The sequence below is a fragment of the Arachis hypogaea genome, chromosome 12 (assembly GCF_003086295.3).
Source record: "Arachis hypogaea cultivar Tifrunner chromosome 12, arahy.Tifrunner.gnm2.J5K5, whole genome shotgun sequence".
Lineage (NCBI taxonomy): Eukaryota > Viridiplantae > Streptophyta > Magnoliopsida > Fabales > Fabaceae > Arachis > Arachis hypogaea.
This window is the reverse complement of record NC_092047.1, coordinates 88505372-88524285: the sequence shown is the minus strand read 5'-3', so window position 1 is coordinate 88524285 and position 18914 is coordinate 88505372. Positions and strand designations below refer to the sequence as shown.

The following is an 18914-nucleotide window of genomic DNA, read 5'->3' as shown; positions in this document are numbered from 1 at the left end:
GGTACGCTTTGTTCATATTTTTTGCCATAAGTTTTATTTTAAATGTGGCAACAAAAAAAAGTATTTATAAAGTGTTGTCCGTTTTCATAAGGTGTACTTTTTTAAGTGTGACCTTATGTATAAGAAAACCTCCTTACTTTATAATCATAGTCGAAAGTCCACATTATACGCTAGGCTTTTGGCTTTTAGAAGCAACATCAACAATATAGCACCACAATAAATTTCAAAAAGCATGACCATAGAGAATTGGATGGCCACATCAGAATAAGTGGCCATTATAAAAGCATGGATTAAAGCCCAAAACAGTGGCTAATGACTATGGATTTTGCCACTTTAGACCATGCTATTTAAGCGTGTGGAAACATGTGATAAATTTTCTATTGAAAAAAAGTGAAGACAAATATATTACTTGTATGTTATTAGTTATAAGATCAAAGCATACAAAGTTGAAGTAAATACCTAATAGCAAGATGTTCATCATTTCTATTTATATAGATCAATACCCAACCATATCATTGAAATGAGGAGTGCTATCTATTACACCATTCAACATGGTTTTTATTTTCAAACTAGTGTGTATATGTATAGAAAATAACTAATTTTCTCCAAGATAGCTCAATTGATGAAAGCGAGGCACAGGAACACAAATTAAAGGATGAGCCCTAGCAAGTGTGACGCCACTATGAGGTTGCTCTTCCATACTAAAATTCCCATCAACCTTCCATTCAGAGCACTGAATCATAGCAGCAAGAGTACTGGGTACAGTTAGAAGTGCTAGTGAAGCTCCAGGACACACTCTTCTTCCAGTCCCAAATGGTAATAATTGAAAATTTTGACCCCTCAAATCTAATAATTGTCTTTCTTCATCAATGAACCTCTCAGGCATAAACTCAAGTGGATTCTCCCAAATCTTGGGGTTTCTACCCATAGACCATAAATTAATAAATAATATGGACTTTGATACAATTTCATAGCCACAAACATTAACAGATGTCTTAGAGGTTGATTGTCTTGCTAGAAGTGGAATTACAGGGTGAAGTCTTAGGGTTTCTTTAACTATGGCTTGTAAATAAGGAAGATTAGCGAGATCTGACTCTTGTACTAATCTATTGTTTGCAGTTACCAAATCGATTTCTTTTCTTGCTTTTTCCATCACATTCGGGTTGTTGATCAATTCTGCTAGAGCCCATTCGATGTTTATAGCTGATGTGTCAGTTCCTGCCACGAATATGTCCTGCATATGTAACATATGATGATATGATCAATATGATATTAAAATGTTTATAATTGTGTACTCGAAGAATTAAGAGCTCCTAGTTAGGTGGATCATTTATATTCTAGATTATATATTAAATGATTGGTGTAATACAATGTAAGAAATAAACATTTCGAGGAGCTATACGTCCCAATACTTATCAAGACCAATAAGTCAATGAGATATTACTGTGTGTTCACTCCCATTTTAATTTTAACATAACATAGTATATATTACATGTTTAATAACAATAATATATCTATGAATCAAACCATTAGGATTGAAAGTTAGGGTAGTGTATGCCATCGTTCTTTAATAAAAGATATATCAAATTCAAATTTTTAAAATAGAAAATTTTTAGAGAAACTTTCCTTTTCTTGGGATCTCTTTCAACAAATTGGACTATCTTAATTAATTTATTTTAAATAAAATTGATATTGGTGATTTTTTCTAGGAACAATGTTTAGACAAAGACAAGCACGTGACAACATTTCAAGGCGTACATATGCTACAACAATGAATGGAATATACAGATATGTGTCCTATCTTACTTAAATTATTAGTTGATTGTTCATAGTTGATGAACTTCTAATAATATGACTCAAAATGTTAGTGGTTCTATCGTATAAATATGTGTGTATGCGTGTGTGATGAGTCATATTCTTACCAAGATGAAAGCCTTGATATTCTCTTTAGTTAATTGTATCTCATCAATTTTCTTATTATCTTCAAGTATGTCCAGCAAAATATCAAGTAGATCCTTCACTCTCCCACCTGCATCTACTCCTTCTTTCTTCATTTTCTTCCTGGCCAATTCATGCTCCCTAATGACTCTCTCCATCATTGAATCAAATCTCTCCTTAATCTCCTTAGCCCTCTTATTTATCCCATGCAAGTCCCAATTCTTAAATAACCAAATAAAATCTAAAACATTATTAAACTTTCTAGCAGCCTCGGTAATGTCTTTCACCATCTTTCTTATTTCTTCACTGTCAACTAAACTGCCGCCTCCTTCTGCGCAACACCTTACGCTCATTGTCATTCTTGAAATGACACTATTAGTGAGAGTAATGATTTCACCACTAACATCAACAGCTTCTCCAGCTTCCCCTTTCTTCTGCAAGAGTTTGAGGAACCTCAGAGTTTCTTCACGTCTTAAAGGAAGAAGTTGGTCTAGGGTTCTTTTGCCAAGAAGCTCTGCCATGCAGAGCTTCTTCATGAACTTGAAGTAGCTTCCGTAAGGGGTGAGTACCAGCCCCTTTAAGCCATAAGTCATGTAATATTGTGCGCTCGACTTCACGAAACGGCCAGAGAAAGAAGAATCATGAGTTTTGAGAAATTCTTTGGCGATTTCTGGCGCAGAAACTACTACACAAGGGAATGAGCCGAGAAAGATTTGAAAGATGGGTCCATAGCGGGCTGAGAGATTGTGCAAGGTTTGATGTTGTAATGAAGAGATTAGGTGAAGGTGTCCAATGATGGGTAGTGCTGGTGGGTTTGGTGGATTTTGATGATGTTGGTCGCCATTGTTGTGGTGTCTTATGAGAATAGCTCGAATCACAATTGTGGAGATTAGCCAAATTAAAAAAAGTTGAATGTACTCTTGGAATTCTTCCATGGTTGGAATTCTTGGCAGAAAATGTGAGATTTAGGTTTGTCAAGTGTGTTATGTATAAGTCATTCAAGCTAAGGTATATACCTATATATAGTGCTATATAGTCACCTTATTGAACAAAGAAAATGAATAACACCAATAGCATTACTGAAGACTCAATACACACATACCTAGTAAAAAAATCACTTTTAGTACCCGTTTATTTTATTTTCAGTGGCATAAAAAAAATTGTTAATATATTTATTAATGATTGAACATTAACTATTTTATATTTTGTTGCTAAAAAATTTCAGTAATAATTATACAATTGCCGCTAAAAATATTTTTAATAACAAAAAGTATATAATTGTCATTATAATATATAGTAATAATAATAAATATATAATTACCATAAAAACATAAGATATATAGTGGTCATTATGTTATTATTATAAAATTTGTTAATAAAATTGATTTTTGTTGTTTTAATAAATATATTACATATTCTATATAATTCAGTTAGGAAAAATATAGATAAATAACTCATAACTAGTTAATTTTAAACAACTATAATCAATAATTATTGATTTTATATTTTAAAAAAAATAAATTTTAAATAATTATTAATTAATAATAATTTAAAAATTAAAATTACCAATTAATAACAGATTGGCTGGTAATTGACTAGTTGAGTGTTAGTTACTTAACGAAATTTTTAGATAATTTTAGATGTTACAATCGTTGGATGTTATGAAATGTTGTGGAAAATTAAATATGGATATTGCAACATTTTTATTACTTAAAACAAAAGATTTGGATAGTAAAATTTGTTAATATATGATGTTACTTAATAAAAATAATCTTAAATATAGACAATAATTTGGGTAAACACTCAAAATGATCCCAAAAATTTCAAATTGAATAAAATATGATAAGTATGATATTATTGTAAATTTTTTTAGTTTTCAAAATGAGAAATATTAGATGTTGATGTTCATTCTAAAACTTAAAAAGATGTGTTCTTTGGACTACACAATTAAACAGATAATATAATATAGAAAAGTTAAAATATATATAAGAAAAATATAAAATTTCCTCATCAGTTATCTTCCCTTTTTTATTACTTTCTAGCATGTTCTTGAAAGAAATAAAATAAAAATTGCTAATCTATGTAAAATATAAGAGATATGAGAATATAATTAATAACCAATTGAGGATGTTGAGCAAATTAAATAAATAAATATTAAATTAATTAGAATTAATTGAAATTAATCATATATGATGAATCACAATGAGTCTTTAATTATTATTAAACGTAGAATATTAATGTTTGCATTGTAATTAATATGAAAATTTAAGGGTTACGTATATAAAATTATTAAAAACTAAATTTATAAGATTATAACTTTTTGATATTGTAGACGTTTTTGTAATATTTTTATATCTATAGAAATTATTACAAAGTGTAGTAATTTTTGAATTGAACATAATTCGCAAGTAGCGATTGATGTGGGTCTATGTATTAGACAAAAACGGTTATAGAGTGTAGCGATTTTCGAAATTTGATAGACAAAAATCACAAGTGGTTATAACGATTTTTGAAAAAATGGTGCGTTGCATAAATTGTGGCACGCGTAACAGTTTTTGAAGATAATTACGAAGAATTGGCCTATATCCAAAAAAAAAAATAAGAATAATATGATATTAAATTTATACAAATAAAATCAAAATATACACTTAACCAAAAACAAAAATCAAAACATACAATTACTTCAGCTACTCATACATATATATTATTTAACCATGATATTATAAAATTTTTTACATATGTTATAAAAAAATTCAAATATATATATATATATATATATATGAAATTGACTATTAACTAAAATAAAATAGTCCAAATGATGGGTTGTTTTAAATATTTTTTTATAATATATATAAAAAATTTTATAATATCATCATTAAATAATATATATATATATATGAGTAGCTAAAATAATTGTATGTTTTGATTTTTGTTTTTGGTTAATTGTATATTTTGATTTTATTTGTATAAATTTAATATCATATTATTCTTACTTATTTTGGCCAATAGTTCTTTATAATTGTCTTTAGCAACAGTTACAGTGTGTCATGATTTATACAACGCACAATTTTTTTCAGAAATCGCTATAGCAAGTATCAAAGTTATTTTGGAAACCGCTACATCGTGCAACGGTTTCTTTCCATGACGCAGACTCACGTAAATCACTACACCCTATAGCGAATTACGCTTAATTTAAAAATTACTACATTCATTAGTGATTTCTATAAATATAGAAAAAATGTAAAAATGTCTACAGTATTAAAAAGTTATAATCTGATAAATCTAATTTCCAATCATTTTATATATGTAACTTGTCCAAATTTTAACTATTATAGACTATTTTGAAATTATTTTGTGTTATTTTCCAAATTTTTTTTCGAATTTTTATTATCTTCTTCATCCTTATTTTTTAACTATTAATATTTAAAAGACAATAAAAAATTAAAAATTATCTTATTTTATATTTTTAATTATCACATACCTTATTTTTCATTCTTTAATTACCGTTAAAATAATTGAATAATATTAAATATAATAAATATATAAACATAAATACTATATACATAAAATTAGATATTAAATTAAATAAAATAACTTTAAATTATTATTTTATTTTCTTCTCAGAATTACCGTTTTCCAATTTTCTATCAACACTCAGACTTATTAATTGTTTGATCATTAAAGTTTGCAACGGGGTGCCTAACTAATTTTAGTTAGCATTTATGGCTAATCCCCTATTGGAATTTAGAGGTTAGGATAACCTAACAAATAATAATAATAATAATAATAATAATAATAATAATAATAAACATGTAACATTTTAATTATCTTTTTTTGGTACTCTGGCAATAATAATGTTCTAATTAAACTCAAAATGGCATGCATTATTCTATAACTTATAAGCATAGGGTATTAATAAAGTGAACTTTTTGTTTTGTCTTTCCATTATTATATTTCTCAATTTTCTAGAAATACTCTAATTTCTCAATTAGCTGAACACAAAACTTTGTGCATTAGGGTGCCTAACCATTTTCAATTAGCATGAATGGTTGATCCCCCCACTAGAGGTTAGAGCATAGGATAATCAATAATTGTCGATCTAGAATACTGCGCACCTAACAAATAATAATACCAGCAATTGATTATAAATTTGATGTTAGTTACTGAATTCATGAAATTGTAATTAATAATTTTATGATTTATTGAAATAAATTAGTTTTTAAATTATTTTAAAATATGAAATTACTAATTAACTTTTTTACATTTATAGTAATGAGATTTAAGTTTTAAACACAAAATATCATGCATTCTATCATTTATGACAATAAGAACATCTAATAAAGTGATCGAATTTTGATTTTCATCTTTCAGCATTATATTTGACAACTTTCTATGAACACTCAGAATTTTTAATTAGATGAACATTAAAATTCACAGTATGCCTAGTGTCTCACCAATTTCAATTAGCATGTACATGACTAGTCCAATATTGGGGGTTTATAGCTAAGGAAAATCAAATAGTAATGTGGAATACTATTTGTGTACTACACATCTAGCAAATATTAGTAGTATTACATATTCTATATAATTGAGTAATTTTGGATGTTACTATTAAGATATTTTGGATGTTACAATCGTTGGATGTTATGAAATGTTGCGGAAAATTAAATATGGATATTGCAACATTTTTATTACTTTTAAAAAAGATTTGGATAGTAAAATTTGTTAACATACGATGTTAGTTAATAAAAATAATTTTAAATATAGACAATAATTAGAGTAGACACTCAAAATGATCCCAAAAAATTGCAAATTGAATAAAATATGATAAGAATGCTATTATTGTAAATTTTTTTTTATTTTCGAATTTAGAAATATTAGATGTTGATGTTCATTCTAAACTTAAAAAGATGTTCATTCTAAAGAATTTTTAATTTTTTAATTTATGACTAATCCCCCATTGGAATTTAGAGGTTAGAATAACCTAACAAATAATAATAATAATAATAATAATAATAATAATAATAATAATAAATATGTAACATTTTAATTATTTTTTTTGGTACTTTGGCAATAATAAAGTTCTAATTAAACTCAAAATGGAATGCATTATTCTATAACTTATGAGCATAGGGTATTAATAAAGTGAACTTTTTATTTTGTCTTTCCAATATTATATTTCGCAATTTTCCAGAAATACTCTAATTTCTCAATTAGCTGAACACAAAACTTTGTACATTAGGGGTTAGAGCATTGGATAATTAATAATTGTCGATTTAGAATAGTGCGCACCTAACAAATAATAATACTAGCAATTGATTATAATGTGATCTACAGTGGTTAGTGACAAAATGATTTACAGAGCTCGCAAAGAAGAGATATGATGACAACGAGAAGGCCTTGTATGGCAATAATAGCCTAATATTCCTGATACTGAATGTTTTTGTCAATAATAGCCTAATATTGCTAGAATGAATATTTTTGGAGATTGATTTGCATTATCTTCTTAATATATTAAAATTGGGTTTTCTCCCAATTAATAAAGGTGAAGTGTCGATCTCTCGTAACTCCGTTTTCCCTCCAAAATGAACTTTTCTATTTTCTATTCTAAATTATTTTATAATAATATATTTATTATAATTACATTATAATTAATATTTAATGAATAATACATAATTATACTAATTTAGAAACATATCTTTATTATAATTATATCAAATCAATATTTAATGCATTATTAAACTATTTATCAATTATCAATTAAAAATACTTTTAATAATAATAATAATAATAATAATAATAATAATAATAATAATAATAATAATAAGGGTTAAGTACTGTTTTCGTCCCTAAGGTCTGGGGTGAAAATTAAATTCGTCTCCGACCTTTTTTTGTTATTAAAATCATCCTTAACGTTACAAAATTTTATAAAATCGTCCTTTTGTCCAAAAATAAAATTTTCCAGACAATTTTATCCTTTAAATAAAATAAAAAATATTAAAAAAAAACACCCCACCCCACCCCCTTACCCCCACTCTACGAACATTTCTCAAAAGCAGCAGAAACCCTAAGCGATGAACTAAATTTGATTTCTGCATCAAATTTATGGAAAACATGACTGTGGACGAGTTCAACGCTCATCATGACAAGTACCAAAACAAGTATATGAAGAGAGTCATCAAGCTTTGCAGGAAGCTTCAGGTCTTGGATCAGCCTCATGATCAAGATGCCTTCGATCTCGGCAACAGGATTTGGGGTACCAGAAGCTTCGAGATGGGCTTCGAAGTCGAAGAACCAGAAGAATCAGACGATAATTTTAACGATATCAGTGATAATGAAAATAATCAAGATCAAGATGAAGTCATGCTTCCGACTGAAGAAGAACAAGTCAAAGAAAAAGAAAAAGAAAAAGATAAACATCAAGAGCATGATCTTTTGAATATTGATGGTTTTAGTGGCTAAGAGAAAGGGGTTGAATCTTAGCCCCTTTTTTTATGTTGCTGACTCTTGCTGAATACAGAGGAGGCTTTTCTGTTTTAGCTCGTCTCTGGACACGAGACTTTTTGTTTTTGCTCGTCACTTGCCACGAGACTTTTTGTTTTGTCTCGTCACTTGGCACGAGACAATTTTAGTTTTTTTGCTCCTGTGCAGTAGAAATTAGAAATGGAGTTGGAGAGAAGAAAGATTACACCAAGATATATCCTGGTTCAGCTGCTAAGTGCAGTGCAGCCTACATCCAGTCTCCATCACAAACATGATGGAATTTCACTATAATCAACCAGATTACAAACTGTAAAGTGCTAACCCAACTTACAAGGGGATTCCCACAGAATCATGAAACACAACATAGATGAACAAAGGACCTCTAAGACATCTATGGCTTTTTCTTTTAATTTTGCACTCTCTGCCTTTTTCCACTCTATGGCTTTTTCATACAAACCTCACTGTTTGCCTTTTACCATGAGACTCAAGACATGACAAAATTAAACAGAAAAATACAAAACTGAATACATTGAAGGAGAAGAGAAAACTGTTAGCTCAGGTAGCTCTGAGAACTCTGTGCCTTGCACTCTCAAATTTTCTCCTTGCTTCAAACAGTGGCTGTCCACCCTTATTATAGAAGAGGGGAGCCTCCACTTATTGAAGCCAAAACCGAACCAACTTCTTCCTCCTTCAACAAAACCGGTTCGGCCACATAGAGAGAGAAGAGATAACCATGCATTAACCAACATGCAATTACCTCTAGTCCTTTCTTGATCATCACCCTTCATCAATCCGAGCTCTCCATCCTTGGCTTGCTCTCCAAGATGGAATTCTGGCCCTTGATGCTTCATGATGATGATGACTTCATCTGCTTCAATCTCTGCCTTCAACCATCACTTCGCCACTCTAGCTACTCCCTGTGGTGGTTGAGCAGAATCAAAGACAAGCCATGCTTCAAGAATCTCCCTTGCTGGCCGAGATCTTCTTCTTCCTTTTTGAGCATGCAAAGCTCAAGATAACCTTACCAAATCTGACCATATTTGGTAAGTATCTTAGCCACAGCTCTTTTTTATTTTAGTATGTTTTCTTGCCATCATTGTGATGGTCTTTAGGCTTTCTTTCTCTTCCTTTCGGTAGCTCATTTTTGCTTCCATGGCTACCAATGTTTCCTGTGTAATAACCGAAGAGAAGAAAGAGATAAGAGAGAAGACAAAGTGGAACTAAAAGCATGTAGTGAGTTTGAATAAAGTAAAACAATGCTGAAATAATTCCTACTCCCCTTTCTTTCTTGGTGGCGTGAAGCAATAATGACCCATCAAATCAATTATAATCTCTCTCATGTTTCCAATGCATATATTAATTATTCTCAATAAATTTTGAGTTCCATCACAAGTTAGGAGAAGAGATCCGTTGAGGGCATAAGGCAAATTGCAACATTTGCTTTCCTGATGGATTTATTTTCGGATCATGCATTGGATCTTTCATCAAAGTTGGGCTTGGTTGCAACCATATTTGTTCTTGGCCCATTAATAACATTTGCTTTCTTGATAAAATTTGGAGCAAGCATAAAGCAAATGGAAAGCATGTAACACTCTTGGGCTTAGAGCAATCAAAATCATTTGGGCCCAAGTAACATTAAATCAGCCACATTCATTTTTTGTTATTAGAACCAAGGCTGAGTGTAAATTGGGCTAGCACAATAAATTTGTTTTCGGCCCAATATAAGATCTGCACAACAAAATTATTAATTAGGCAAATGCAAATTAAGATCAAATTAATAATTTTGTAATTAAACATTTTAATAATGTTTGTTCATCATCAAAATTAAACAAGAGTTTTCCAAACTCATCAATCTCTCCCTTGATGACAAACATTATTAAAATTGAAATGGGAAAAATATTAGAGATTGAGTAAAGAATACTCCCTTTGATTTGAATTTCTCCCCCTTTCAAAATGTCACAATGCTCCCCTTAATGTATGCTTATGTTACCAAGGGAAACACTTAACCTGTAACATTTTAAATCAAGCTTCAAGTAACAATGTTATTTAGCATGTTTTATGATGCTAAATGCTTGATTTATGAGCAGTTTTAATTGATAATCAAAACTCATTTGATATCATAAACTGATTTACTGCTCAACCTTTTTCATACAAACAAAAATTTATCCAAATATTTTCCAAACATTTCTTGTTAGTATATCAGAGTAAAACAAAATGATGTGAAAAATATTTGAAGTACACATGATCAAAACAAGGCAGTTTTTAATACAATGCACAATTTAAAGGAACTGCCAAAAATAAGTTTTCAATCCAACAAATTTATCAATGATGAATCAACAGCCAAGCATCAAAATCAAACATCATCATAAACCAAATGTAGTTCAAGCAATATAGTGAATGCAATAACGCATGCATTTTTTGAACAAGGGTGATCATGAATTTTCAATTTTGAAAATTTCAACCCCTGTTTCCCTGTTTTGTTCCAATTTCAATTTTGGAACTTAAATTTCCTCCCCCTTTTGTCATCATGGGGGCACCTGCACAAAACAGAATCAAACATAGCAAAATATTCAGAGCAAAGTAGCAAGAGTATATCACAATATCCTAGAGAGTATCCTAGAGCATTGAGTATCAAGTCATGCTCATACAAAAAACAGATTGAGCCTAGTGGAGCCAATATCAAACAGAGTAAAGAAACAGTCACTAATCATCAAAAAAATTAAGTTGTTCTTCAGCATCTCCGACACTATCATCTCCCAAATCTTCTTTAAAATGTTCCATCATCAGATTGACCCTATCTTTGCAATTTTTCCAAGCTTTCTCATTGTCAAAGGCTTGCTTACGGGTTTCTTTGGCTGACCGATACATCAAATCCGCCATGTTCGAAAATTCTCCCAAAATCTGTTTGATGGACTTGATTGTTTTGGAAGATTCTGGTCTGCCTTCATGGTCACTATCCGATGCAGCAGTTTGTCGCCCTTTGGTTTCCTTAGTTGCTCCTGCTCCTCTAATTGAAGACACCTTGTTTTCTACAGCCTCATTCAACAAATCAACTTTAAAGTACTCAAATATTCTAGTTAAAAACATACCATAAGGCAAATTAGCCTTTCTGGTGCTTCTAACAGAATCCCACATGTGTCTAACCATAATATAACCAAAGGATATAGGAGTAGAGGTAACCAAAGCAAATAAGATGAGACAGTCAGAAAATGTTACTCGGTTGTGTGAGCCGCTTTGGGGAGTCAGAATATGTGTGATGATGCGGTGAAGCAGAGAATTGACCGGTCCTAGAGCTTTATGTGTTGGTATGGTGCCATGCAATCCAGAAAGGTTCTCGCAAATGTGCTTGAGAACAGTCTTGTATGGAACGCCAACTTGTGTGTCCCATTTTTCCACCATGTATGCTCGTGGTCCTTCATCCTTGAAGCCCAGGGCCGCTCCAATAGTCTCAGCATCAAGGGCTATTTGAACCCTTTTGACATAGGAATGAAGGGTGCCGTCAATGAGCCGCATATTGGCATAAAACTCTCGAACAAGACCAGGGTAGACTGGTTTCTGGATGAGAAGCAAAGGTTTCCAGTTGAGTAGTTCAAACAGAGGAGAGACGTTGATGCCCTTGTTGGTGAGATTTTCAAGGCTAACAAGATAAGTTGTGCACAAATGACGCTTCTCCATAACCTCCTTATGAAACTCAAAAGAGGTGCAAGAGTTAAATCTGCTTGGATCAAAGTGGGAGTGAGTCTTGCCATATTTGTCTCTGAATTCCATGGATTCCAAGTTTGGAGGTTCAGTAGTGTCATTGAGTGCAAACCCCTGATTCTTCTGGGAGCTTTTTCCAGGAGTAGTCCGCTTCAGTGATGAGGGTGGAGGTGAAGGAATGGGAGAAGTATAAGATTCTTGCTCTTCTTCCTCTTGGGGGTCCTTGTTCTTCCTGTTTCGTCCTCTTCCAGAACTCTTTTGGGCTACTACCTTTCTTCTCATGGCTTCGGTTTGTTTGGTTGGAGGCGAGGGAGAGGATGAGGAAGTAGAATGTATGTGGATATGAGTGTGCGTTTGGGGTGTTGATGGTTTTTGAGAAAGAAGAATTCTTTCACTCTTTCTTGGCGCGGTTTTCTTTTTCATGGTAATGGGGAATGGGATATGAAAGGGTGGTAGTGATAACCGAATTGAGAGAGGGAGAGAGACAAGGTGGGTGAACGCATTTAATGGGGTTTGGAAAAAGAATATAGAGAGTAATGACCATTAGTGGACGGTTAATGACCATAATGGGTGGTTATTATCCAAAAATGATTTCCCTTTTAACTTTTGAAATCCAAAACTGAAAACTTGTTGCCTTAAATCAAGGGATTAGATGGATATAGGGATTTGATTTGACAATAACCACTTCCAAGGAGATTTGATGACACAAGAGGAAGATTCTTATTTGTAGAAAGATAACTACCATAACTGTTAAGGTGGGGTCAAGGAATTTTGGTGGGGCCCATAAAATTTTGAATTCTGCGCTGCCTCCCCCTTGACCACAGCTCTTCCATCATGCCATGATTTTTATCTCGTCCAAACCTACGAGCAAAAACTGAACAGAGTCACAAATTCACAGATTTTCAATAAAACTTAAATCAAACATTCCCAAACTTTTTCTCAAGGTACAGAATCTGTCTTCACAGAGAGGTTTTGTAAAAATATCAGCAATTTGGTCTTCAGATTTTACAAATTGAATATCAATAGTACCCTTTTGCACATGTTCTCTAATGAAATGATATTTAATTTCAATGTGCTTTGTTCTTGAGTGCAAAACAGGATTTTTTGAAATATTTATGGCACTCATATTATCACAAAATAGGGGTATACTATTGATTTTTAATTTGTAATCTTCCAATTGTGTTTTTAACCAAATTAATTGAGTGCAACATGCAGATGCGGAAATGTATTCTGCTTCAGCTGTGGATAAAGCCACTGTGGCTTGTTTCTTGCTTGACCACATATTGAGTGAGCTTCCAAGGAAGCAACACATGCCGGACGTGCTTCTTCTATCCACTCTATCTCCCGCATAATCTGCATCACAAAACCCTACTGCACAAAATTCATCAGATTTAGGATACCACAAGCCATAATCACAAGTTCCCTTAATGTATCTAATGATGCGTTTAACAGCCGTAAGATGGGATTCTTTTGGGTGAGATTGAAATCTTGAACATACACCCACACTTTGAACAATATCCGGTCTAGAGGAGGTAAGATACATGAGTGAACCTATCATTCCTCTATACTTTGTTTCATCCACATCTTGGCCATCGTCATCTTTTTCAAGTTTTGTTTTAGGATGCATTGGAGTGCCCATTGCTTTGGAATTTTCTAGGCCAAACTTTTTAATAAGTTCTTTTGCATATTTTCCTTGGTAAATAAAAGTGCCACTAGGAGTTTGTTTAATTTGGAGGCCAAGAAAGAAAGTAAGCTCTCCCATTAAACTCATTTCAAACTCACTAGTCATGAGTTTTCCAAACTCTTCACACAAGGAAATGTTGGCCGAACCAAATACAATGTCATCAACATAAACTTGAACAAGAAGTATATCATCATTAGATACTTTAATGAATAAAGTAGTGTCGGTGGTACCCCTTTGAAATTCATTTTCCAACAAGAAGGCACTAAGCCTTTCATACCAAGCTCTTGGAGCTTGTCTAAGCCCATAAAGAGCCTTAGATGATTTAAAAACATGATTTGGAAACTCTTTATGTTCAAAACCGGGGGGTTGTGCCACATACACTTCTCTATCAATAAAGCCATTAAGGAAGGCACACTTAACATCCATTTGAAACATTTTGAAACCTTTATGGGCGGCATAGGCAAGAAGCAACCGAATTGCTTCCATTCTAGCTACCGGAGCAAAATACTCATCAAAATCTATACCCTCTTCTTGATCGTAACCTTGGGCCACTAATCTAGCCTTGTTACGAACAACTTGTCCATCCTCACCAAGTTTATTTTTAAAGACCCACTTAGTACCCGTTACCTTCATACCATCCGAATAAGGTACTAATGTCCAAACCTCATTCTTGTCAAATTGAGCTAGCTCCTCTTGTATGGCCTTGACCCATGATGGATCTTCAAGAGCTTGTTTGACATTGTTGGGCTCCATTTGTGACAAGAGAGCAAAGTTGCTAGGTTCGGTTTTCCTTTTGGTGGAGGATCTTGTTGTTACGCCATGAGAAGGATCACCGATGATGAAATCATGAGGATAACCTCTCATAGATTTCCATTCTCTAGGCTTTCGGACAGGTGTAGAACTTTGATGAACTTCTGGTGGTCTCACTGTTTCAGTTGCTCGTGCCTGTTCAGGAGACAAAATGGAAGTGTCTCCTCCAATCTGACGAGACAGAATAGGGCTGACAGATTCTTCATTCTGGACAGATTTGGGAATTTCTTTGCTTGTTCCATCTTCACAATCTGAATCAATATCCTTCACAATACTGGGAATTAAGTTAGAATCACAAAAAGTAACATGTATGGATTCCTCTATTGTCCTATGCTCCTTGAGATAAACTCTATAGGCCTTGCTTGTGGTGGAATATCCAACAAACATTCCTTCATATGATTTTGGATCAAATTTTCCAAGGTTTTCCTTATTATTAAGCACAAAACATTTGCATCCAAAAATATGAAAGTACTTAAGATTTGGAGGGGTTCCTTTCCATAGCTCATATGGTGTTTTCTTTAACCCTTTTCTAATGATTGTTCTATTCAAAATATAACATGCTGTGTTCACAGCTTCAGCCCATAAGAATTTAGGAATTTCACTCTCACATAACATAGCCCTAGTCATTTCTTGAAGGCTTCTATTCCTTCTTTCAACCACCCCATTTTGTTGGAGGGTTCTAGGACATGAAAAATTATGAGAAATCCCTAAGTCATCACAGAATTTTTCAAAATCTTGATTTTCAAATTCTCTTCCATGATCACTTCTTAAATGGGCAATTTTCAAATCCTTTTCATTTTGAATTTTCTTACAAAGGGTGGAAAAAGCATGAAAAGCATCATTCTTATGAGCAAGGAAAAGTACCCAACCAAATCTAGAGTAATCATCTACCACCACAAGACCATAATGTTTACCTCCTAAACTTTGAGTTCTAGTAGGACCAAAAAGATCAATATGTAACATTTCTAATGGCCTTTTGGTTGAGATTCCATCTTTTGATTTAAAAGAGGATTTTACTTGTTTGCCTAATTGACAAGCGTCACAAGTAAGATCCTTATCAAACTTGATGTTTGGGATTCCTCTAACCAAATTTCTTTTGACTAGCTTAGAAATTTGATACATGCTAGCATGTCCCAACTTTCTATGCCAAAGCCATTTTTCAGATTCAAAAGATGTGAAGCATGTTACATTTTGTTCCTTTAAATCCTCAAGAGTTAATCCATACACATTGTTGCATCTTTTAGCTTCAAGAAGAACATTCCCAGTTTTTTCACACACAACTAAACAAACAGATTTCTTAAAGATAACTTCAAAACCCAAATCACAAAGTTGACTAACACTAAGCAAATTATGTTTCAAGCCATGTACAAGGAGAACATCATTTATACAAGAAGAAAAGTTTTTACCAACTTTCCCAACAGCCACAATTTTTCCTTTTTCATCATCACCGAAAGTGACAAGTCCTCCATCATAGTCATCAAGCTTTATGAAGAAGGTTGCCTTTCCGGTCATATGCCTAGAGCATCCGCTGTCCATATACCACACATTTTCCTTCCTTTTGGATGCTAGGCACACCTACAAAACAATGCTTAAGTAACCTTAGGTATCCAAATCTTTTTGGATCCTTTTACGTTAAACCATCTTCTATGTCCTAAGCCATTGTAATCAAAAACAATTTTATAAACTTTGTCACCAACCATTCTTTCACCGAAAAAGCATTGAATGGGAAAGTGTCCATTCCGATTGCATAGTCTACAAAACCTTGGAGTTGCCTTTTTGTTAAAGTAGGTGGGATCTTGAAATCTTGTGTCATTAGAAGATGAAGCAATATTTTCAAAATATGAATTTTCAGATTTATGAAACCCCAACCCAGCCTTATCATAAAGAGGTTTTTGACTAGCCAAGATGTGATTTAAACTTTCAGAACTTTGTGTAAATTTGGCCAAGTCTTCCTCAAGTCTTTTAACCTTTTTAAGCAACTCTTCATTTTGTTTAAAACAGTCCACATATGCAAGAACACAATGGTTACTTTCACAGCTCCTAACTTGGGCTCTTAACTGCTTATTTTCTTCAACCAGATCACAAGCAGTTTCGGCCTCTCTCACTTTTTCTTTTAGAAAACTGTTTTCGGCCTTAAGAATGGTAATTTGCTGTTCAAGTTCTTGATTTTCCAGCAGAAAACATCTTATTTTTTCAGAAAGGTGGTCTATCATAAGATGGAGATCTTTAGTGTTAGGGTTATGAAAGACTACCTGATCTATGTGGTCTGCCATGAGACATGTTTGTGACTTGGTCTCGGTTTCTTCATCATCATCATCAGAGTCATTCTCCAAGTCTTCCCATGTGGCCATCAGTCCTTTCTTCTTTCCTCTTTTCGGCTTTTCCTCCTTTTTCAGCTTGGGACAATCAGATTTGAAATGCCCCATTTCCTTGCAATTATAGCAAGTTACCTTGCTAAGGTCTTTCTTTATTCTCCTTGTGCTGCTGCCTTTGCCTCTGAGCTTAGCCATTTTCCTGAATTTTTTTGCAAATAAAACAAACTCATTTTCAGAAGAGTTATCACTGGATTCATCATCCAGAGGGTTAGTCACAGAAGAAAATGCAATTCCTTTCTTTTTTGTATCCTTTTTCAAATAGGTATTTTCAAAAGCAAGAAGATTTCCTCTCAAATCATCAAGTGTCATGGAGTCTAGGCTACTGCTCTCAGAAATAATTAAAGCTTTAGTCTCCCACTCTTTTGTGAGACATCTCAACACTCTTCTTACTAGCACAGAATCAGAATGTGTAATTCCCAGAGCATCTAAGCCAACAATGATAGCATTGAACCGTTCGAACAGTTCATCAATGGACTCTCCTTCCTTCATTGCAAACATTTCATATTCTCTATTTAGCATATCTGTCCGAGTCTTCTTGACAATGGTGGTTCCTTCATGGGTGATTTGCAATTTGTCCCAGATTTCCTTTGCCGTTGTGCATCTTGATACCCGTCGGTACTCCTCGAAGCTGATAGCACAATTGAGCAGATTTATTGCCTTGGCATTTAACTCCACCTTCTTCCTATCTTCCTCGGTCCATCTTACTTCTGGTTTGAGAGAAACAACTCCTTCTGCACTTGTGGTAGTTGGAAATTGAGGCCCTTCGAGAATAATCTTCCAAAGTCTGTAATCCACTGCTTGTACGAATATCTTCATCCTCTCCTTCCAATAGGTATAATTTTTCCCATTGAAAAGGGGGGGTCTGTTGCTTGATTGACCTTCAGTTAGATTATAAGACACCACATTTGCGCCACTGTTTTCTGCCATGAGGATCTTTACTCCAAGCTGCAAAGCTTGATCTCTTTGAGACCAAGCTCTGATACCAATTGATGGTTTCAGTGGCTAAGAGAAGGGGGGTTGAATCTTAGCCCCTTTTTTTATGTTGCTGACTCTTGCTGAATACAGAGGAGGCTTTTCTGTTTTAGCTCGTCTCTGGACACGAGACTTTTTGTTTTTGCTCGTCACTTGCCACGAGACTTTTTGTTTTGTCTCGTCACTTGGCACGAGACAATTTTAGTTTTTTTGCTCCTGTGCAGTAGAAATCAGAAATGGAGTTGGAGAGAAGAAAGATTACACCAAGATATATCCTGGTTCAGCTGCTAAGTGCAGTGCAGCCTACATCCAGTCTCCATCACAAACATGATGGAATTTCACTATAATCAACCAGATTACAAACTGTAAAGTGCTAACCCAACTTACAAGGGGATTCCCACAGAATCATGAAACACAACATAGATGAACAAAGGACCTCTAAGACATCTATGGCTTTTTCTTTTAATTTTGCACTCTCTGCCTTTTTCCGCTCTATGGCTTTTTCATACAAACCTCACTGTTTGCCTTTTACCATGAGACTCAAGACATGACAAAATTAAACAGAAAAATACAAAACTGAATACATTGAAGGAGAAGAGAAAACTGTTAGCTCAGGTAGCTCTGAGAACTCTGTGCCTTGCACTCTCAAATTTTCTCCTTGCTTCAAACAGTGGCTGTCCACCCTTATTATAGAAGAGGGGAGCCTCCACTTATTGAAGCCAAAACCGAACCAACTTCTTCCTCCTTCAACAAAATCGGTTCGGCCACATAGAGAGAGAAGAGATAACCATGCATTAACCAACATGCAATTACCTCTAGTCCTTTCTTGATCATCACCCTTCATCAATCCGAGCTCTCCATCCTTGGCTTGCTCTCCAAGATGGAATTCTGGCCCTTGATGCTTCATGATGATGATGACTTTATCTGCTTCAATCTCTGCCTTCAACCATCAC

At 33.4% G+C, this 18914-nt stretch overlaps 1 protein-coding gene across 1 annotated transcript; it reads right to left on the bottom strand.

Moving 5' to 3' along the window:
- Window positions 1-465: 465 nt before the first annotated feature.
- On the bottom strand, window positions 466-2911 carry LOC112727666 (cytochrome P450 93A3). The gene is made up of 2 exons (XM_025777520.2): window positions 1923-2911; window positions 466-1234 (listed from the first exon to the last, which is right to left on the bottom strand). The coding sequence occupies exons 1-2, from the start codon at window positions 2871-2873 to the stop codon at window positions 596-598; spliced, it is 1590 nt and encodes a 529-aa protein (XP_025633305.1). The 5' UTR covers window positions 2874-2911; the 3' UTR covers window positions 466-595.
- Window positions 2912-18914: the final 16003 nt, after the last annotated feature.